A 22656-nucleotide genomic window follows, 5' to 3' on the forward strand; every position below is an offset into this window, starting at 1 on the left:
TACCGGGCTTTTCCGGTATTGAAGGAACAGTTTTGTCAGGTACCAGGGTTCTAAAATTAGAAGGTTGTCAGTTTCAAGTGTGGTTTTCTGTCTCAAAATCTGTTACTTATGAATATATTAAAGTTTTATTGCCTTGCTGGGTTGCTGGTTTTCTTTAGAAATATAGACAGGTTTCTCGCTTGAAATAAGAGCAGTAGTCTCGCAAAAAGTCCCGTTATTTTCTTCCCCAGTTGTTTCACAATTCGGGACTCATAACGCATCGGACCACTCCCCACCCCCGCTCAGCACGCCGCGGTTTAACTCATCCGCGAATAGACAAGCAAAGTTTCGCGCCCGAATAGAGGCTATCGTGATTATATCCCTCAAATATTTTTACAACGCGCGGGAAATACATATATTTCATGAATGGGAGGAGTAAGAAGTAATAAGTGGATGCCGAGAGTTGTTATTCTCTTGTAGATGCTCATTTTATTGTCGAGGATTGTCCTTTGCTATTTCTTCACACTGATGTGTTTCTAAACGGATTGTTCAAAACTGTGACAAACTTCGACTTCGACACTGGTTTTTTTCCGCCTGTTTCGAGAAGAACATTGCTCGCGTGACATTTGCGTTACGTTTAAAAGTTTATTTAGTTTAATATTTCACTTTTTCTTTTCACTTATTGATCACCTTGATTGACACTGAAATATGAGTAAGTTGATGGTTTTTAGTTAGTTTTTACACGTGTCGTGTCGGAGGCATGAATCAGGATAGCTTTCCCGTTTTTGATGATTATACAGTTTAGTTTAACTCTGGAATCCCGTCACGAAGTAAGTCAGTTGTTTAAGTCGTTTTTGGTTTCCTTAGGCTTTGTTACATTCAATTATTCGCGTTGATTTCTGTTAGTGTAATTTCTGTAAGGCCGCATGTAATTAGCGGTTAAATCTGTTCGTGTTTTGAAGATTATATGATGTGCTTAGGTCTCTTATTTTTGGTTAGGTTCTGTTGTTTAGAAATCTTATTTATTTATTGTTTCAGATCGAATAAAATTCTATTTTTACGATTCGGGATTCTTTAGAGCCACGCAAGTAATTTGGTTTTCATCCGACGGATCACCGCCCTTGGGCTCTTATTTGTTTCTGTTATGAGTTGGTACTCGCCCCTTGATATTTACTGTGTTTGATATCTGTTGTGATTACTGTGCTTTTGAGTTTTAAGAGACTCAATCAAAAAGCGCTTTACTTAATTTAGCTATGTTTTTAACAAGAGAAAATCTTGATTTTAAGTATTCGGATGTCATTCACACAGTGTGCTTATAGCCGGATCGAATTCAAAATAGCCAGCAAACAGGCATTGATTATTGGCGCCTCGGCAAGAGCGTTTCTTTTCCCGCAAGAAATTTTTAGTTCACACGGGAAGAGAGTGGCCAACGAGAGATCTGCGAGAGTTCTGGCAAAAATAGTGAGTGCTAGACAGAGCCAGATTCTCCCAGACACAAAACAGACCCCTCGCCAGCTCTCCTCAAACTTTCTCGCGGGCGAAGAAAAGGGCGTTCTGCAGCGCTAAAAGTGGGCCATATTTCTACCGTCAAGTTTGGGGATAAATAAATTAATGTGCACGGTGTGTTTAATAGTCCACATGCGCCAGGCTTAGTTACTCCCATACATACAGTGCAAGAGCACAAAGCCAAAGACTCAGCCAAAGAGCAGTTATAGAATACTCGCGGCGTCCTGCCCCACACATCTCACAAACTGGCTGAGTAGGCTGAGTGATCTCTTCATGATATGGCTCGCACAGATCTTCTTCTAAAGCCCATGGATCTTTCCCTCCATCACAAAACGGGTTAAAGTTAGCGGTGACATTTTTTAAGATCCCCGTGGACATTGTGGTGACATTATTGCAAACGGTATCCCATGTCATAGTCACACACATCCTGGCTTCTCCACGTTTACTGTCACAATAAAATCATACAGAAACTATTCATTATTAAGTACATGGGATATTATCACGAAAGATAGAGCAAAACTCAAATTCTTTTGGAAAAAGGGACAATTTTTGCCATGGAAACATGATCAGTGAAAACATCAGACGGTCGTGTAAATAATTAGAGCTTCATCGTAGGAATTCAGTACATGATCATGAACTCATGATGTTTAAACCTCACCTTCCATTTATCGCGAAAATACAGGCGGACGTTGTATGGTTTCCCAAGAACGAAACTCAAGTAAAACAATGAGCCCAGGGACACAGATACAGTGTTCATGGAAAAAAATGTGAGTATATTTTGACACCAGATGAAGATCACTATGTTATTATAGTGGTTCACATACTGTAAACGTATACGCGTTGAAATAAACTTCAAGTTAAGTTTTAGCTGCAAGGGGTGATCCGTGCGGACATCTACTGACAAATACTGAGATCAAATAGAAATGTGTCAACTACGGTTTTTAATTCGAAAATCCAGTTGATATAGCATTTAGTAGCTCTGAGAGAATAAAACTGGTAAAGGTAATGTAGATACCTGCACAGCGATTTGTCGCTTGGGTCCTTGAAAAACGCTTTCGCGAAGTCACGAATGCATTCGTCGACTTTGCTCTTGTGTTCGGGCGAACACAAGGACAGCGACGAAACTAGCGGTATCTCTAAGTCTCTCCCGCTGCAGTAAAGCGATTTCATTTCCTCAATGTTAGCCACTGTCAATGTTGGTTCACTTTTCGAACATTCCTTTGATTTCTTCAAGGAGCGATAATATAACATCCAGAATTGGAGTCTTTACCATAAAATAGGAAAACAAATGAGAGTGAGCTGGATAATTTATTAAAATCTTGCGGATAATCAAAATTATATTGTGAAATGCTGAGCATCTAGAGTTTGAAAATGGCCAGCTATCGATGAAGGAGGTTCGTGGAGGTTCAATAATCCCGATTCCCTACCCACCCACCCACCCACCCACCCTTTTTTATGAAGAGTGAATCATTTATAGTAGGTGACGGTCAATCCAACGCCTTTTCAGGCCTTAGAGCATGATCCGATCCAGAGTATCGTACTCGATCATGTAACATCGGCATTAGATTCCAAATGTTCAAACTATCAAGCCAACAAAACACTGATAAATTGCAACCAGGGGCCGGCTCTTTTTGCAGGGCTGTAGGAGTCTGGCTTTTTATGGACAACCCTTTAATCTACCTCTGAGGACTTATTTAAAATATAATTGGAACGTAATTCGTAGGAGTTCTTTTTCACACTTTTCTAATGTTTTAGATCTTTTCCAATAATGCTTAATGCTTACCCACAATCTGAAGAGGTCCCATCCTTCAACGCCTTGAAGAATGTTGATTCGTAGTTTCGTAAGCTGCAGTAGTAATCCATGAAAGTACAGTTTCCCACAGCTGGTAATCCAGCATCGCATGGGTAAAGACAGCCTATAATGGATAGATTTTGGCAGGAGAATGATAAATTAGAATACACTCATTCAATTCTGAAACGACAGTGCCAGTAATGTTAGCGAGCCTCTTTAGCTTTTGGATAGTACGAAATGGGTATCAAAAATACCTGCTAGCATTAAATAGACGGCAATCAACACTAACCATGAATCCTTAGTTTCTTTGGTTTACGCGCAGCTTAACCATCCTTCTGTTTGACTACAAATTCAGTCCGATTTGATCCTATGAGCTCCTATAGCTTATGCACAAATACCAAGGTAACCGCGTCTGATTTCGATGACACTAATTAAGAGGCGTAATCGGAATTCGCGGAATCCGCCAAATTACTAAATGGACACTATGTATCTGAGGCTAATTTTCACTTGAATTCATTATCATTCATAGCAATAATATAAAACTGTTTCACTTCAGGATTTCTGGCGGCGGAGGAGTTGTTTTTTTACTTATATTCTACGCAGTTGCTTGGATTCCGCCGTAGTTTCGAGAAATGAGTGCTGTCACGCGATAACATTTCCAAGATTCAACTCACCTCAGCAGATGGTAAATGTAAATTATTTTCTTTTTCTACCTATTTTTCATCTTCCTTTCTCATTTAATCCCATATCACTCTATTTAGGATGGTATTTGAGCGCCTGGCAAGGTTTAAAGTGACATTTACCACGCTATCCATGGACGTATTGGCAACAGAGACGTGTTTCGCCGAAGTAGCAACATAACGGTAAACACTGCAACTTTGAACGCTTCGTACAAGGTCGATAAACTTTGGCCGAAAACTGTTTTTACAGAAACGTAATGTATATCCTTCTCATGTCTGATTCATCACTGTGATTGCTTTCAATAGCGTTGGATTTTGCAGAAATAATTATTTTAAAATCATCTCAACGCTCCATCTAATTTGATATGTAATATTTGAACATTTATTTTTCATTCGCTTCTGCAGTTTTTCGATTTTTATCGAATGATTTTGCATTAAAAGGCCTTTTTCTTCATAAATTTGTGGTTTTCTCATTATTTTGTGTTGCGATAGTGATTTTTGAACCGGTTTTTGAAAGGGCATATTTTGGGACAGATTTTACTACAATCAGACGTAACAAGTTCGTGGCTCGATATTTTTGGTTTAAAGCGAAACTGAAGCAAAAGAAATTAATTTTTAAATGGTATTAGGTAACCTCTACTTGGAAGATAAAAATCGGCCGATTTTAATTTTTAGCTAGAAATCATCGGTCGTTTCTTAGGCGCAGGGCCTCTTAAACTTTCTTCGAAATAGGACTAAGCTGAGGCGGAAGTGGCTTTAGATTGCTTATATGTCAAACCCAAGCAAGTTAATGTCAATCCATTGCTTAAATGTTAAACCTGAGCATTAAATTAACTCTTCCAATGCCTACTGCACCTTCGCTTTTTTAAAATGCCCTGATAGGGGAAAATCGTAACAGATTGTACTCACCTAAAATAACAACAGCTGTAAATAGAAGCATTATCGGTTTCGATTTCCCAGGAAAACCTGACCAGAGAAGCAAAATATGGAGCATTGACCAACAATTTAAGAGCTTGTTGCTTCCGATTTCGGTTAACGTCTCTCCTAACCAATGGTAAGTTCCTTTTGAGAGTGCAATAATTCCGAGCACAGTAAAAAAAAACTTTCGCGAAGGAATAAAATTCCACCTACGTAGGAAAATCAACAGCGCATGGTCTAACACGCTCGCTCTGAATTGTGTGAAATTAACCGCGTTATCATATTGTTTTGATTAAAGACAGATCAGGCAGTTCACTTCCTCATTTCGAACTGTTCGTAAAATGATTTTTTCGCAAATGATTTCCGGTAGTATTCATACCAATACTTGGAATACAAACGTTTTTCTGGGTTACAAACGCATAAAAGTACGTTTTGGAACCGTTCACTTTCAGCCATGACTCGAAATTGAGATTTTGGTATTTCAATTCTTACGTGGGTATGCCATGCAGTAGATATACTTGAAACAAGGAGGTGAAGCCGAACTGGTTTAACCAAAATCAGGAGTTGTCGGCGCAGGTGGGTCATGATAAAGAAACGAACTGGATGGGCAATGACGAACAGTGTAAACATAGTCGGGAATATAATATTTCGAACAAGAAATGCTACATGACAGAAGGGTACATTCGTTATAATTTACATACTTGGAAACGCCGACACAGTAGTCAAAGCCAGAAATATGGCGCTTTTTCTCGCTCAACTTAAGAAATATTCCACTCTGCCTCACCTTTGTAAATAAATAATTAAGAAAATAACACAAATTTTTCGTTTTGATAAGGTATTACTCGATAACAGAAGAATACAGTTAATATTCTCTTGTCGATAGTCAGGTATGGTTGCTCGGGTGATCTTAAAGGTAAGGCCTATGATTGGTCGAAGATTGTGTCATTTTTCGCCTAGTAATACATCAAATCAAGAAAGGATATTATCCTCTCTTTATATAATACATTCGTTCGAACAATTTTGGGCATAATTTTCGCATCTGGCCATAACATTGAATGATAATGAATGTATCCCTGTATGATTCCATTGTAGCTGTGATGCTGACAGAGATCCATAGACAATAGGAAAATATCAGTGTAGTCCTTACAATGACAAACCTACCCAGGCCCCTAGCAGGGCAGGAAAGAGCAGGCGTTCCCTTATTACCATGTGGCAGAAGCTTTTGCCTTTTTTGGTGACACTCTCGCTCATTTCTCCACGGCAGTAAATAAGCTTGACGCACTCACTGAAGGAGAAGTAATGAATTTCTACCTTTACTATTGAAGGTATACATGAAATCATAACATGCACCGACACGTTTTGATGTCCTAAAGAGTAGCTTGGCTTGTCCAAATTGTCTTCAAATAACTCAGTAACTCTCTAGTAAGCATCAATCCTCCATTTTCTCTCAACTCTCTGCCTGAACAATTAGGGGTTGCATCATGATTAAAATGCAATCTTGACTCAAATACTGATTTTTTTTCCGATTGTTTGACCGGGGTAGCAGCTGTTTGTGACCTGCATGCTGTTCTTTTCCTTTGTGCGGTCAGTGAGCTTCTGGGTTGTTTGCAGAATAGGAATAATTCCCTCTTTTCCAGTTCTTAATGATTACAGGATCGGGCGGGTTCGTGTGTCAAATTCTAGGTTTGATATTTAAAACAAAACATCCCTGATATGAAATTAAATTAGGCACAGCTGCATGCATGTTACCTAACATTTAAGCCACACCCGTGTCGAGAGGAATTGGGAAGGCAAATTTGACCAAGAAATGTGTCCGAGGTGTAAGCAGTATCCATCATGCATGAAAAATAACAACAGATGCTCGTTGAATCATACTGGAAAACCAATTTAAAAAACTGGAAATAAACTCGAGCGAACCGGCTGTTAAGTTGAGTTAACGAGAACTTTGATGAATTCGCAATCGCCAATCCGTCTGAAGACAGAGAACACTGACCTTAGTCAAGCAAAGAATGAGAACATCTCGAAAACGCACAATTTACAAATAACAAGAGAATATCAATTATTCAATCGATAGGAGACCATCACAACGACTGCTCTGTGCGTCTTTTGTATATAAGCCTTCGTTAATCTATTCTTCTCCACAACTTTCCCGCCTACATCAGCTTCAGTCATTGATTCATCGTCTTGATAAACTTGATTATTTGTAAAAACTTGTCTGGGGCAGAAGTCAAGACACTCACTGAAATAATACTTAACGTCATCAAACTAGATCACACATCACAAGTCTGATACGCTGATTTCATAATCAGACTTAAATAATCACATTTGACTGACCACCACAATTTATTCATCATGAAAATCCCGCTACTATTAAAGATTGTTCGTCCAAATAAATCAATTTCAAAATCTAACCCAATGTTCTGATTACATTATTTAAAAGTGAGATCATGGAAAACTCGCGAAATTATGCTTTTTCTCAAACCACTCCTGCTTAAGTCTGATTAAAAAATTCCAGGGTTTGGACAATAATACTAGGTAAGTTAAATGGTTGACGATTCGTCTGAGACGATCGATAGAGGTGAGGAGTCTGAGACGGGTGGTGCCTGGTAGAAACTCTCTCCCCTACTCAATGCTCAGGCCACTTCATGGCGGTGACAGAAGAAGGCTTCAGCTTTAGGTTATGGCCAGATAATTTGCATTTAAATTAGATGTTCGAGATAGCGTGACGGTTTCATTCATTTCTGTGCTCTCAAGATCAAGTATGTTATAGCCATCCGCTGGATTAATACTCTGATCGGTTGGCTCTATGGTAGCGTCGTATTCCCAGATCTCCTCAAGACATGGGCAGTGTCTGTATAACAGTCTCCGTGAATTTTCCTGGAATTTCTTGGTAAGCAAGCAGAAGAATATAAAATTGGCGAATCCTTGTGCACTCTCACAAATTCCCTAGAAAAAAAATATGGAAATTGGGTAATAAAGAAAGATTGTGGGTTGTCCTGGAAAAGGATTGCGACACACACACAAGCATTGGCTGGCTACTTTATTATCAGTTACGCCGTTCACATTATATTGCCACTGCTTAATTATTTTTCGAGAGAGACACATCACCGAGGCTCAATCTATTTTTGTTTTAATTCTGCCTCGTTCTCTTTTACAAAGCCTTCAAAGTATCTCCTGCAGTGAGCCAAACTTTTTTTAAAAAATGGGCATACTAGATGAGGTTTTTCCTGGGCAAAAAGGCCCCGAATCTAAATCCGTTGTTAGCAACGGGTACAACTAGTTTTTGTGGTCAGCTATTTCCTTCGACCTTTCCCTTAAAACTAAATACTCTCTTTTTTGTTTGTTTATATGCACGAGTTTAGGTAGTTGATACCACCACACCTACCTGCAAATAAACCAAAACTTCTTGGATGTTCAGTGTTTTTGTTGACTTTAATTCCTCCTCAGATGAAGATATATAAATACAGAAGCGAAGCATTCCACAGGACCGTAGAATTAGGAAAATAACAGGAACAAAAGTTAGCCTTTTGTCAGCTCTTTTGGCTGCATTTAGGGCATTACTTCTTATCCGATGTCTTTCGTTCCGATGCAACTGAAAACAAAGCAGTTTAAAATATATTTTTTAAACAAAAGAATACTATAAGAAAAAAATTCAACCTAGCTAAAAGAAAAGGTAATGATGTGATCGGCTTAGGTTATACCACAGAGACGAAAAACGTAGGCTTTATTGCCAGCTGCTGCTCAGGAAACTTAAACTGAGCCCGAGCATCTCCCCCCCGAAGTGTATGGGACTGTGGGGAGGGGGGAGGGAGTGGGGCCATTATAGACTGGACCCAAAAACGGCGGGAAAACCAGCCTATGAAAAACTACAGGTCCAACTTTCATCATTCTGATCAGTTGTCACCTAGGATTACGATGAATAAAGAGTCTCGCGAATAAAAGAAAACCAACGAGCGAACAGGAAGCAGAAAGTATTCTTTCAAAAGTTTGAGGCCTTTACAGTGTTTTATATCTGAAGAATTAAGTTCATTGAATATATAAATAAAATTCATAAAATAACAGATGAACGTTCCAACCATATGTTCTTCCCGTCGTTCTCTCAAAGAGAGAAAATTCTTAGTATCATCATCTCCACAAAGAAATCATGACAGCTAGTCCTGTTAAGTTTTGAATTGCGTGACAGCTTTGACCATATCATCATTATATACATCTCAAATTTCTAAAAGGCATTCATGAGCTTTAACTTGGTGAAGTAATATATACTCAGTAGTGAGTAATTAAGATTACAAAGGTTCTTCTAAGCTTATATGAATTTATTCATTGTACATTGTGGCCTGATGAATTTCTTAGCGTGTGTAAAGATTGTAAAGATTAAAGATCATAGCGGGATACATCATGATATCAGTTAAAAATTAGAACTGTTTATAATTTAAACTGTTTTTACCTCTTCGCGAAGATGCCACTTGAGCAATCCATAGAAAATCAAAATAAGAACAAAGACCAGTATTTCCCATGCTTTGCCAGTGACAAGCATCCAGATGATATAGCTGTGATGTTGAGTGCTTTTTCCACTACCCTGTACCTTAATCCAACACCAGGCAGAACTAAAGATGTCACGGTCGTTCCCCAGAACACCCTCAAACAGAGCAAAGCTGACGACAAACACTGGCACCCCCCAACCTATGCCATGATACATCCAAAACATCTTTAAGGCCGTGCTGGGTTTTTGCATAGCTATCGTCGTGTACAAAAATATAGCCATAAAAAGAGTCCAAAAGAAGGACCATAAGTTAGCGGTGGTGGATATAAAACTCTGAGTTGTACAAGCGTTGGAGTTTGTGTTTTGAGGTAGATATGCGCCAAAGATGTAACTTGCGGCCACGATACTATCAGCGATGGAGATGTAAACCAAGATTCTTCTCGAAGTCGACCTCATATCCTTCCATTCAACGTATGTAATAATTATTATTGATGCCCCAAGCAGAGATAAAAGGCAGGTAATGGTTACCAAAGCGCGGTTTAAAGTTGTGTTTCCGATGTCTCCAAAACTCAAAGTAACGGGTGGATGCGTTGTTGATGCGTTGGCAAAATTCATCTTGATAGCCCAAGTTTACACGGTCGTGATTTCTCGTCCTTTCCTCTCGGCAATCAGATTTACGGCCCTTAATTTTTAAACTCAGTTAATGTTTCATACTTTTATGTCGACTCCATCATCACAAGAACGAAGATAAAAACGTTTCCTTCAAGCACCAGGTTGAGCCGCTCACACAATCTCCGGAGCGTAAGCTGAGCAATTACCTAGAAAGAGGAATTCTTGGAAACAGCACGACTTGCGACCCGAAATCTCACTTGTTAAATAAAATATAAGGGCCTTGACGTAAAAAAAGATTGATAGAAATAACCGGTGCACGTGTACTTTAGTGTAAGAGAGATCGCCTGATACTGTTGAATTACGTCTTGTGACAAGGAGGTGGCTTTGCCACGAGTTCCTGCTTATTTCATTTAAGACTGACGTAATAAGATCCTAAAGGAAACATGAGATGGTCTGGCGTGCGCGTTAACACTTCTTCAATCTAGCACAGACATCGATCTTGAAAAAAACATAAGTTTACGCAGAGAAAACAAACAAACACTCATAAATCCCCCAAAATAAGACGCTTCAAATATTGTTATTTGCACCAAATATTTCCACAAATCACCGACCATGTGCCTTCCCCGCTGTTTAAGAGAGGAAACTTTAAGAGAGGTGTAAATTTTTGGCGATTTCATATAAACAGTGAGACAAAGGAAAAGAATATTCGACCCCTAACTAACTGTCGTGCTTTCTAGGCGTAAACGGGGAGTTTCGACGTTTTCTAAACGTGCTCGTAGGTGAAATAAGCGCTCCTACAAACTGTACAGCCTTGAAGGCACTGAGGAAGTTTTGACCCGAAACAAAAAGCATGGGTTAAAGGGAAGAAAAAACGTTTCAGACCTAAGAGATTAATCACCGCCCTCAAGCATTCCTTAAAACGCTCTAAGAGCAAAAATTGGAGGGCGAGTAGCTCTAAAGTTAGTTACTTCCGTCACGCCTTCGTCACGCAACAAACATAGCAGGGAAAACGTATCAAGTAACAAAGAAAGTAACAACTGAGACGTGCTGAATCTCTCGATTGAGTGGTGCTTGAAGCAGCCTTGCAGAAATCGATGCATTCCTCAAATAATCTCCATTTGCTGATTGGTAGTGAAGCTAAGCACCACAGAGGCCCCTTATAGGAGGCCTCAATGCAAGTATGTCGCCAGAATCCCCTACCTTCGCTAACACGTCTTTTGAAACCGAAGCTAACTCACCTGTCAACAGAGTTCTTACAACTGTGTCAGCGAGTCTTTCGTTATTGGGAACTTCTCTGATCATAATCACATTCATCGCATGGAAAGACTTGAGATCGTCTTCCAGAAAGATACTTGTGTTTATTTCAATAGGCGATTTCTTAATCGCTGGAGGTAATTTGTTTGGAGTATGGCTGCCGGAAAATGATCGCACTACTGCTGCGTGCAAAGCTCAGAGTTTTGTCACAACTTGTGCCTCGCTTTGGTCATTTTTTTGGACGACTTTTCTATCCATATTCTTGTACACTACTGTGGCAAGAAAGCAGGCTGAAAAAGCTGACAAGATGCTGAGATATTTCCACATTTTTGCTTGGGTTGTTCCGTTAACAGTAACTGGTATCGCCTTTAACAAGTTAGGAAATGACCATGATTTCTACAGTGCTGGCTGGTGTTGGATCAGTGGTGAGTTGAAGACAAGTGAGAAACAAAAATGGATGTTACTCACAGGCAAAGTGTGGGAAGTGGCTGCATATGTTCTTATTTCTACATTTTATTGGATGTTAAAGTGTCATATTCGTAAGGAGGTAATGTGTATTGTGTGGTACTTGTACCTGCTACTTTTAGACACAACTATGCATCGGTTAGCCAGGATTTTCTTTCCTTTCTTCTTCAATGAATCCAACTTTCTTATTTAAACTAATTCTGACTGTAAATATATGAAGATCATATATTTGACCTGCGGATAAAGAAATAAATATGGAAGTGATCTTTGCAGTTACGGTATTTTAATCCATGACCTTTGCGATACCAGTGCATTGCTCTACCAGCTGAGCTAACAAGCCAACTGGGAGCTGGTCATTCTGTTGGTTCCAAATAAATCTGTGAAGTGATGAATAGCTGTCTGTAAATATGTGAAAATCATACATGTGAACCGGTATTGCAGAGGTCATGGGTTCAAATCCTGTACGGGCTTGAATTTTTGTCAGGCCTTATTTTCAGCACCACTTAAGTAGTGTTCATAACTGTAAAGATTGCTTCCATATTCATTAAACTGATTCTTTTCCTTAATACTTGACCAGAAATTTCATCATCACTTTGCAACATTATTTCTATGGTGATTGAAACCAAGGTTGGGATAGCTTGAGTTAAACTACAACTTAAAATGTGATAGGTTGCGTTAAACTACAACTTAAAATGTGATTGGTTGAGTTAAAATACAACTTAAAATGTGATTGGTTGAATTAAACTTCAACTTAAAAAGTGATTGGTTGAGTTAAACTACAGCTTTGAAAGTGATCGGCTTATTGAACTGTCCAATAAGAACTATCCAATAACAAACTGTCTGATAACAACTTGGCAAATGAATTAGTGGAAAAAAGGAATTTTTGTAAAGTAATCACAATCAAGGAAATTGTAATTTTTATGATTATAATAATAATGATGATGATAAAAATCAAAACAGAGTATAAAACTATGTTTATTGAAGATTATTAAACCAATGATATAGATGATTTCATTAAAATTTGATTATTAAAAAGTAATTTGAAATTAACTCACACTCAATCGATTGCATAAGAATTCGATTATTTAAAATCTATTTTAAAAAAGTAACACTTGAGCACAAGAAGTCCATTTGTGGCCCACATTAAGCATGTTCTATTCCTCACAGCAAGTGTTTTTCCACCTTCCATGTAGCTGTTAAATCTGTATTTAACCTTTAATTTCTTTACATGTAGGTCTATCATCGCCAAAAGTTTTCATCTCATCAGTCAAAGGAATTTGCTATTAAAGCAGAGAGAAGGCTTACATTGGTACCCATCATTTTTATTCTTGTGCGCATTTGGGGTACAATTCGCTTCATCATTTATTTGTCGAACAGTGTAGCAACTTTTAATTCAGAATGGGAAAAAGCTCTTCTTTACCTTCAGGTTAGTTTTTGAGTATCTTGAAGTCAAAACAAAGCAGTTGACCAACCAGTTGTTTCACAAAACATGCCATATTTTTAGATAAGGGGTTGTAAAGATGTGAATTTATTGATGGTTCTGTTGATTTTCTCATGATGTTGTCACTCCTGTGGTAGATTACAAAGTTCAAATTTACAAGTGCTTTCAATTGCAAATTTTCTTCAAGCAATGTACCAAAGATCAAGAAACAAGTGAGATTGTTTTTAGAACTGTGCTGTTGTGAACTTCTTGGGAGTACATCACTAGGAGATCAAAGTGTTAAAATCTCAGCTGTTTCACTGAAAACCAACCAACCCCAGCACTCTAAGGTATCATAAGGTGATGCTTGACTGAATGACCTCATTGCTTGGAGAGGTATATCAAAGAAATGTCCTAATCCTAATTCACAATAAAAGTGACTTCATTAGAAAATTATTTATTTTGCAAATTATATTTTACATGTATTATCATTATTATTACTATCATCATTACATTATAATAATATTAATAAGTTTTTCATATGCTGCATTTTATAATTGGGTGGTTCTTCCTAAATTTGCCCAAGGTTCCCATGTGTAAGATGAAAATTCTTTAGCTTTTTGTGTTGATTGAGGCAGATTTCCATACTATCACCAAAAATCTGCATCTTGAAAATTATTATTCAAGATCTTTGTTGATTTTATCCATACTCAACCATTGTTATTCTCCTTTCAGGATATTCTGTTCTCCTTTTTTTTTTTAGTCTTAGCAAGTTGTTAATCATTATTACCCTTTTTTGTCTCTGTCATGTACTAGTAGCTTCTTGGTAATTGCCATAGAGTTCTGCAGTGTTTCCATACACCATAATACTAACAAATGGTTATGGTCCACAGTTACTAATAATTTCCATAACAAAGTTTTTTGGTTCATTGTTTTGTTTTTAAATTTTCAGGGAATTGGTGACAGCAGCCAAGGTTTTGCAAACTTTTTACTATTTTGTCTTTTCACTAAAAAATTCAGAGTTAGTCTGAAACTTGCTGTTAAGGAATGTCTTATGTGCTGCAAATCACCATCAGATGATCCACCTCCAAGGATAGACACATCTGCTGAGTATCAAAATGGTCGTAGAACATTGATCAATGAAAGGTCAAGTCTTCTAGCAACCACCAGCACATCAGTAGAATAAGGACCATGAGTTCCATCTACAAAAGACACCAAGGAACCATTAATTCCATAATGATGACTACATGATGGACAGTATTAATCCTTTCACTCCCAAGATCTCATTAGCTATTCTCCTTACTGTCCACAATTTTAATGATATAACTTCTGAGAATTTGACATGTTTTTCTTTATTCTCGTCTTTTATCTGCTTGATATTGTACAGATATTGTAGAGAGAAATTCTGTCTTGGTTACTCATGGGAGTTAAAGGGTTAACCAGACTTAAACCAAACTTAAACTTACTAATCAGTCAATAGAATAATTATTGGACTGCAGGTTACACTTGCTGTTGGGTATCTATTTTCCTGACGGCTAAAGGCCTTAAACTGATCATTCAAATTTTTTGTCCTAAATATATTCCTTCATTTTTGCTCTTCCAGAACTGAGTGGTAATACAAAACAAACAAAGGAAGAAGGAAAATCTGTATGGATAAAACCTCAGGCATCACTTGAAAGTTAATGAAAATATATTGTCTTGATTCCTTGAAACGCAAACTTGATTTCATTGAAACCCAAACGTGATCCTTTGGAACGCAGACACATGATTCAATTAAACGCGGGCTTGGTTCTTTGAGACGCAAACTTGATTCTTCGAAACGTAAACTTGATTACAGTTCAAGGAAATCAAGTCACGTTACAAATTGGGTCGAGAACGCATTGTGTGACAAAACTAGACCACTAGTGTGATGAAGAAAACTTACCTCTCTGTAATATTTGATTTCGGTTCAAGTGACTTCCTCTCACCTCCCCCTTACTGAATTTTATTTGGCTAATACCATTCCTTTGTTTTATGACACTTTAACTGCCACGAGTGAACGCAAAGCAACAGCGCTCGCTTCGAAACGTGGATATGCCAAAGGGCAAAGGGACTACGCCTGCTGGCAACTGAGCACGTGTCTTGGCCAATGAGATAGGAAAAAAGAATGCAGGTACTTTCCTTTCATTTATGTTTTACTCAGAACCGTTATAACAAAAATGTTTCATTTGAATCGAAAATTGACTTAAATTTAAAATCCATCGACTTGAAAAAAACCTGCTGATTTCCCAGATCGCCACTTATCCAAATCAGTGAAGTTAATCAGTAAGTTAGCCGAGAAAGCAACCCGTGACAAATTCGGAACTAATCAACTGAATAGCAACCTGATGAGCTGCTTAGTCCAGAATAACAAAAACATCAAGGATAACGCTGATAACATGAAAAGCTCGTGACTGTTTTTGCGATGTCAGGAAAGGTTCGTTGTTAAATATACGACAGAACTTTTCATCTACGGCCCTTCACCGTCAAGTGCGAACAGGCTCAGCTTGTATACAATGCGCTCATGTTCAGCACATGTCTATTACAATGAACAAAACATTTATACTAGGGCGAAAACAGAGAACAATCATTTTCATCTTAATAGGATCGTCACAGAGCCCTCAGATTTACTTTCGATAATACCTTGTGAAGGTTTTTTGACTCTCTTATACGATGATGAATTTTCCGGAAAAAATTGTTTCGAGAGAAAATAGGCCCAATACTAAGGATTAGAGAGCCACAAGCAGTATGAGCGCCTCGCGTGACTTGTGACTGAAATGTGATCTGCATGTTTCCGCATGTTCACGTTACGAGATGTGCTTAGAGCATGTGACAAATGATGAAGCCTATTTTATAAGTATATTTGTTACACTAAATGAATTTTAACCCTCAGCTCTATTTCATCTTAAAGGTTTGAAACTTCGAAGCTAGTGAAATGTCCTCAAAACAAATGTGACCGTCGTAATCATGAGCTACGACAAGGAAGCCGCCGGGGAGGTCAACAAAGCTTTGACAACAATCTCTGCAAGCTTCTCGTTATTAGGAACATTTTTGATAATTGCAACATTTTTAGCGTGGAAGGACTTTAGATCAAATTCCAGGCGAATATTGGTGTACATTTCCATCGCTGATTTCCTCATAGCGGGAGGAAACTTACTCGGAGTATGGCTGGTAGACGAGAATAACAACGCGTGTAAAGCTCAGAGTTTTATTTCAACATGTGCCTCGCTTTGGTCGTTTTTTTGGACGGTTTTTCTTGGCATATATATGTACACTGCTGTGGCGAGACAACGGGGTAACAAAGCCGATGAAATGATGAAATTTTTCCACATCATTGGATGGGGTCTCCCTCTGGTTATTGTAAGTGTTGCGCTTGGACTTGGAAAGTTGGGCCAAGATCATGTAGATAGTGCTGGCTGGTGCTGGATTGACGGGCGTTTGAAGAAAGGAGAGAAAGAAATATGGATGTTATTCACAGGAAAAGCCTGGGAAATAACTGCTTATTTTCTTTGCTCAATATTTTACCTGATGTTAAAGTGTCGAATTCGCAAGGAGGTAAGTGAAGGTTCTCTTTGTATTTCTAGGACTGGGAAAGTGTTGTCCATAATTTTGGATTGGGGGTGTGGTCTGCCTCACTGTGCTTAAACTGTCAGGAAAATTTTTCTGCACCAGACACTTTCCTTTCTGGTGCTCAACAAACCACATAAATTAAATGTGTGTCGTTCTGCATCTTGAAAATTATTAGTATTTTCTTCTTGTCATTTCCTAAGTATCTATTCACGCACACCATGAACATTGACAGGTTGCAGTAGATATTAAACATGTTTAAAAAGTTCGACTTTTTTTCTGACAAAGTAAAATATAATGGACATTTTTTTCTCTCCTCTAGATATATAATGAGAAAGCGCAGTTTTCATCTCCTCAGTCAAAGGAAGCTGCCATAAAAGCCGAAAAAAGATTGATGCTAGTTCCAGTCACGTTCATTTTAATTCGCATTTGGGGAACACTTCGCTTCATCCTTTACACTTTCGCTGGTGTTCACAGTTTGAATACAACTTACGGAACAGTATTTCTTTATCTACAGGTTAGTTTGTTGTGATGTGCAGCTCAATGTGACTTTTTTTCTCGACTGGTGTGGTGGCCAATCTTACTATCTTCTGTGTTCTAATTTTGTTTCTAATTTTGTTAAAATGTCTATGACGATCAAAATCACGAGACACTCAAGAGAATTGGATTCCCGTGTGGGTACTCGGCACCCGTGAAGTCCTGTCAGTTTGACCCCATTACCCGATTCGCGGAACATCGATAAAAAAAACCCCTTTGCCTTTCGGTTTCACATTATCTATCGGAAATCCATCCATCAATCAATCAATGTTGTTAACTCATAGTCAACAGCTCAATGACTTATTATTACACCTCACCCATGATAATCATTTCGTTCTAACTTAAAACAATGTCGCGCAGAGCCCCTCAAAGGATGGCTGCAAAGGAGATACTCGATAGCTAGCAAACTTTTTTGCCATAAAAAATTTTACTTGTATCAGATGAATGTGACAATGTGAACAGCGAAATGTTTCACTATCACACTGTCACGCAAACTTGCGGCTACATGGACTTCCTATTCAAGATAATACAACACAGTACAACTTATTAGTTACAATACATTAGTATTAGCTACAATTTATTAGTTATGTGTGGTCAGGGTTAAGCTCTGTTGCTAAAGTATAGTCAAGAACGCGCGCTGAATATGTCTACTTTCAATCAAAGTTTACGGGGAGATTTCAGTAGGTCTTGTAAAAATGTAAGAGGCTGGAAAATGAAACTTCAGTGGGATTCCCTATGATTCATGACCCTTAAACTACTGTGCCTTGAATTAATTGAGCGGATGTTGCCCATACTAGGGGGTAGGGGGTAGGGGGAGGGAATACTCTAGAAAATTATATAGTCGGCCCAGAAGGCCTTTGTTATTTTCCTGTATCGTCTTTTCTAAGGGTTTTCAAAGAACTGCTTAGGAAGGAACGGGTAAAGCGATTATTCCAGCAGGAATAACGTCCATTGTTTTTTTGTCATAAATCAAATTTCTTTCCTTTCTTTGCTCTATAGGGAATTGGTGACAGTAGCCAAGGGTTTGCAAACTTCTTACTGTTTTGCTTCTTCACTGAAAAATTCCAAAGTTGTCTAAATTATAGCGTTCAGAAACTTTCGCTGAATTGCAAGAGATCATTCACCCCTTCATCGATGGTGGAACTCGAAATATCTAGCCAAAAAACACGTAGTATCCAGTCAACAGATGAGAGGTCATATCTACTGCCTAAACCAGACATCGAAAGAGGTCCTTAATTGTGTTTGCATTACATTTTGGTTCTCACGTTATCACATCATCGGAACTTGGAGTGTAGGAATTAATGTACGAGGGGAAAAAAGGAAGATAAACTAAACGTTTAAACTCAAACGAAGGCAAAGCGTTAGCTTTACGTACTTATAAGATACACTTTTGCCGGTACTCTTCCAAAAGTATCGTTTTTCCACATGTAGACTTACATGTAGTTGTTTTTAGTATCAACTACAATTTGTGACAAACTGAAACTTGATTTTCCTCCAAAAATTTTACATTTTTCAGGCCCTGTATCTTCTAACTCTTTACCTTTAAAACCCTGGCAGATTAGCTGTAGGGTATTATTTAGGAAGTCTCTCGATGAATTTTATTTTGTATAGTGTAGTTACTGCAGGTTTGCGTTAGCAAAATTCATATTTTATTTGGTTTTCCTTTTTATTATATCTGTGTTTTTATCATTTAAATAGGATCCCCTTGATAACAGTACCTATGTACAGAGGGTCTATCCTGTATAAATATTCATTTCTATATAATTATTATTATTATTAAGTTCAAACAAAATATTACTTTGTTTATGGCAATGTGTGTTTCATGTACCAGTTGGTCACAATGTTCTCCAAGAAATTATTTTGTCTTGTCCAAGTTAAATTTGAATGAAACTCTTAAGTAAATACAAATGTATATTTAAGTAAGAAGAATATATTTATGGTTCTGTATTTCTTAGCATAAGTCATTCAAATCATGATCCATATCGAAGGAATTTACTAAAGATATCAGAGGTACAAGTAAAATTTGAATTTTTTTCCCCCCTTAATTCTGGGTCAAGTGAAAACAATAATTGTTATGATGAGGTAAAAATTTGGATGGAAATAATTCCCACTATATAAGAGAAGACAAAGACAAAGAAAGAATAACAAAGTGTAGAAATCTCAAAATATAGTTTCACTGATATCACCTGTGACGGCATTTTGGTTTTTAAGGTACATTTCAATAAAATTTTGGTGCTCATGAAAAATATATATATATTTTGCTCACTTTAAGAGAACATCTGTATCAGGCTGACTGGTCAAAATCTACTTTGTAGTAAAGTTTGAACAGTCAGAAACTAGTGCAAAAGGCTGTTTAAGTATAAAGTGAGTTTTGAGATTCATATAAACAAACAAAGTACATTAATTTAATTAGCTACACAACCATTATCAGAAATTGTTATAAAAATGAAAATCCTAGTTACACAATCAAGGAATTCCATTGTAATCTTACTGGTTTCTAACAAACAAAATTCTAACAAGTAATGGTAATAGGATTGAGTGAAGTCCAATTCAGTCTGTTACTGTAATAATCTTTAACAAAATTAGACAAAATCCCAGCAGGAGTGTGATTTGTTAATTAAAAGTATGATTACAGACAGAAATGGTTTAATCATTACTATTATAACTTCTGAAAAGAAAATTTTAAAAACTGTGGAAAGAAGAGAAAGTTGGGAAAAATATCTTGGATAGAGACATTGTCTGACGTAAAAAAATCTTTCATTTTGGAAACCCCCAGTTTTGTAGGGAAGTGGTTGTTGCTATGGCTATTGTAATCAATTTTTCGATAAGTGGATTTCATTGAGTGGACTTAGTATAACTGGCTGCTTTAACTGTCCATTTACAGGTGTCCAATTACAACAAACTGCTCAATTTCACTGTCCAACTACAACTCTACAGAATAATTAAAGAAAAAAAATGCAGCTTATGCACCAATCACATTGAAGGAAATTGCAATGGTTATGATTATACCTGAAAAGAGTATGCTTTTAAAACATCATTTGCCATACCAACACATGTAGAGTAATCACAAAGTACTTTTTCAAATCCATTCCCTGCTCTTTGCAGTGAGCCGCCAAGGAGAGTGTATTTACTGTCTAGATTGTTTGAACTCTTTGACCAACAGTAAGTTCTGATGGAGTAATCCCTTGAGCAAGATATCACTCTGTAACTGTCAATATACAGCCCAGTAATCGGTCCCTCATGACTAGTATGGGTTTGTAATGCCTCAAGTGAGTTTAAATCCCACAAACGGACAGTATGATCATGGCCAGCAGTTACCAAAGTTGATCCCCTCGTATTGATACATGACACCTCTCCTATGTGTCCCTGAAAACAATGAATCTGCTGCCTAGTGTCTGTATTCCAGAGGATGACATCACCATTGTTGAACCCTGCAATAATTTGGTTCTGTTTGCCATGAACCCAACTAAAGCAAGTCACAACTGAATCAGATGGATGCTGAAGGATTTGCATCTCAGGGCTCTTCCAGCAGTCTGGTGCAAGGTGTCTTATATCAAATATCTTGATGGTGCTTTCAGACTTAGAGGCTACAGCCATAAGATGGTCAGATTGAAGTTTCACACAATTTAACCCAAATGAACATGTTAGCTCATATTGAGGACTTAATGTCTGCCGTGGATCCCACATCTTAACATAGCCATCTCTGAACCCAACAAAAAGAAGTTGGTCTCCACCTCTCTCTTGTCCAATTACATCTTTTCCACACACCATTGAGGTTACGACAGCAGAATGGCTGCCTTGCAAAGGAGAGGCTTGCTCTGTATTGATGTCCCACAACTTGATGTTCCCTCCAACATCTCCACTTGCCATCAGAGTATTATTGGAGAAAACTGTTAGACAGGCAACTGATGATTCATGAGATTGCTTCTTCCACAAACTTCTTCCTTCTCGCACATTCCATACACATACAGACTTGTCTTGACTGCAGCTTGCAACAATTGGATAGACATTCTTCTCAATTATTTCCTCATTATAAACATCATTGCTTGTGACAAACACTGCATCTGTGATCTGGCCCTTATGCCCACGTAATGTTTTGCATACATAATCTTGGCCTGGCCTCCCTGTGGCTACACCAGTTTCAATCTTATTCCGAGCCACATAGTACCTCTGCCATGTTCTCTCTCCTTGAAAGAGGAAGAAATCAAATCAATTATTTATTCTTGATGACCACCTTCTTAACCCTTTAACTACCACATCAAATTTGTAATTCTCCTTACTTTCAACCATACAATTCTCATAATGTTAGTTCAAAGAATCTAGTATTGAATCAACTAATTATCCCCAAATCGATATGTTTCTTTATTTTCATCACTTATCTGGTTGATATTGTATTGATATTGTGAGGAGAAATTCTGTCTTAGTCACTCATAGGAATTAAAGTCTTAAATGACATCTATGTTATGTTTAAAGTGACATTTATAACATAACACATTCACAGTCTTTAAGACAACCATGCCTACCTTAATCTATCAACAGAAAGTATAATAGATCAATTGTAGAAAAAGTAGATACTGGTAGATATCAAGGTTTGAAAAGCAACAGATGAAGTTGTTGTAATTTTAAAACTATAAAAATAGTAAGAATTTAATTTCATCCTGTTTTTCCCTACTTCCTATAATAAATTTTGTGCTAGTTTGAATGCATTAAGCCTCTGCAATATAAAACGCAACACTGATTTTGGGTTAGGGGGCTAAAAACAAGTGTATGAGAGATGCAATGATTTTCCAGTATTCATATAAACATAGGAAGGTGTTTCAACTCTTTTGTCATTGATTGTCACTCATTGTTACACATTACAGAAATAAATGGTTTGTTAAGAGATGAAACTCAACAGTATCAATACTGAGACTTTGGCAAATTGTCTTGATACTAAATAAAGACATTTTTCCACCACTAAATAGCGTTCCCTTCCGCTCTCCCTTTGAATATTGGAACATGCCATTATCTAAGAGAGTAAACAAGCTCTAACACAGTCCTACAGTCTCTGTGCATCACTGTAATGGAGGGATGGGAGAGAATAAAAAACTGGTGAGAAATTCCCATTTTGAAAATAATTATTTCTAACGCACGAACCAGGTTTCAGTTTTCCCAGATGACAGAAGTTCCATTTCTGCAAACAATGCTTCTTCCATAAAGAACCAACTTGGGAGGCTTCATACCAATCTCTGCAGACTTGAGAGCATTTAGAAAGTTCTCCAGGCGAAAGATAACTGAAAATATTTACAAGTTCGTCAAAAGAAAATATATTTCCTTCTTGGTCCGCCATTGCTAGATTACTTCCCAAGGTACTTTGCAGGTGATAAACAGCCAACAATTTCCCAGCAGCCTCTTCCCTGAGTGACAGAATGTGTCTTGAAACATAAAG

General features: G+C 37.7%; 5 protein-coding genes and 1 long non-coding RNA gene across 8 annotated transcripts; 3 read left to right on the plus strand and 3 right to left on the minus strand.

The window, feature by feature from the left end:
• Nucleotides 1-121: 121 nt before the first annotated feature.
• On the plus strand, nt 122-4370 carry LOC131783786 (uncharacterized). 2 transcript variants are annotated; one of them, XR_010718723.1, is made up of 4 exons: nt 122-809; nt 2168-2252; nt 3834-3962; nt 4039-4370. It is a non-coding gene; the product is annotated as an uncharacterized lncRNA (long non-coding RNA). The 2 variants fall into 2 exon arrangements; XR_009340157.2 differs by lacking the exon at nt 2168-2252.
• On the minus strand, nt 1588-5096 carry LOC131783785 (uncharacterized). Its single transcript, XM_059100550.2, has 4 exons — nt 4867-5096; nt 3269-3401; nt 2501-2749; nt 1588-1930 (listed from the first exon to the last, which is right to left on the minus strand). The coding sequence occupies exons 1-4, from the start codon at nt 4949-4951 to the stop codon at nt 1633-1635; spliced, it is 765 nt and encodes a 254-aa protein (XP_058956533.2). The 5' UTR covers nt 4952-5096; the 3' UTR covers nt 1588-1632.
• A 1873-nt stretch (nt 5097-6969) lies between these two features.
• On the minus strand, nt 6970-10373 carry LOC131783835 (G-protein coupled receptor 157). The gene is made up of 3 exons (XM_059100610.2): nt 9320-10373; nt 8261-8467; nt 6970-7821 (listed from the first exon to the last, which is right to left on the minus strand). Exons 1-3 carry the CDS (start codon nt 9968-9970, stop codon nt 7549-7551), a joined length of 1131 nt encoding a protein of 376 aa, XP_058956593.1. The 5' UTR covers nt 9971-10373; the 3' UTR covers nt 6970-7548.
• Nucleotides 10374-10977: 604 nt separating this feature from the next.
• Nucleotides 10978-14806, plus strand: LOC131783815 (G-protein coupled receptor 157). 2 transcript variants are annotated; one of them, XM_066171939.1, is made up of 4 exons: nt 10978-11768; nt 12921-13112; nt 14059-14080; nt 14710-14806. In XM_066171939.1, the coding sequence occupies exons 1-4, from the start codon at nt 11148-11150 to the stop codon at nt 14787-14789; spliced, it is 915 nt and encodes a 304-aa protein (XP_066028036.1). In that variant the 5' UTR covers nt 10978-11147; the 3' UTR covers nt 14790-14806. The 2 variants fall into 2 exon arrangements, with proteins under 2 accessions (XP_066028036.1, XP_058956572.1); XM_059100589.2 differs by having other exon boundaries at nt 14059-14796.
• A 314-nt stretch (nt 14807-15120) lies between these two features.
• Nucleotides 15121-19889, plus strand: LOC131783855 (G-protein coupled receptor 157). The gene is made up of 4 exons (XM_059100633.2): nt 15121-15258; nt 16036-16679; nt 17014-17208; nt 18228-19889. Exons 2-4 carry the CDS (start codon nt 16092-16094, stop codon nt 18462-18464), a joined length of 1020 nt encoding a protein of 339 aa, XP_058956616.1. The 5' UTR covers nt 15121-15258; nt 16036-16091; the 3' UTR covers nt 18465-19889.
• LOC131783854 (WD repeat-containing protein 5 homolog) lies at nt 19266-22562 on the minus strand. Its single transcript, XM_059100632.2, has 2 exons — nt 22365-22562; nt 19266-21415 (listed from the first exon to the last, which is right to left on the minus strand). The coding sequence occupies exons 1-2, from the start codon at nt 22555-22557 to the stop codon at nt 20232-20234; spliced, it is 1377 nt and encodes a 458-aa protein (XP_058956615.2). The 5' UTR covers nt 22558-22562; the 3' UTR covers nt 19266-20231.
• Between the last annotated feature and the right edge of the window lie 94 nt (nt 22563-22656).

Source organism: Pocillopora verrucosa, chromosome 9, assembly GCF_036669915.1.
Source record: "Pocillopora verrucosa isolate sample1 chromosome 9, ASM3666991v2, whole genome shotgun sequence".
NCBI lineage: Eukaryota > Metazoa > Cnidaria > Anthozoa > Scleractinia > Pocilloporidae > Pocillopora > Pocillopora verrucosa.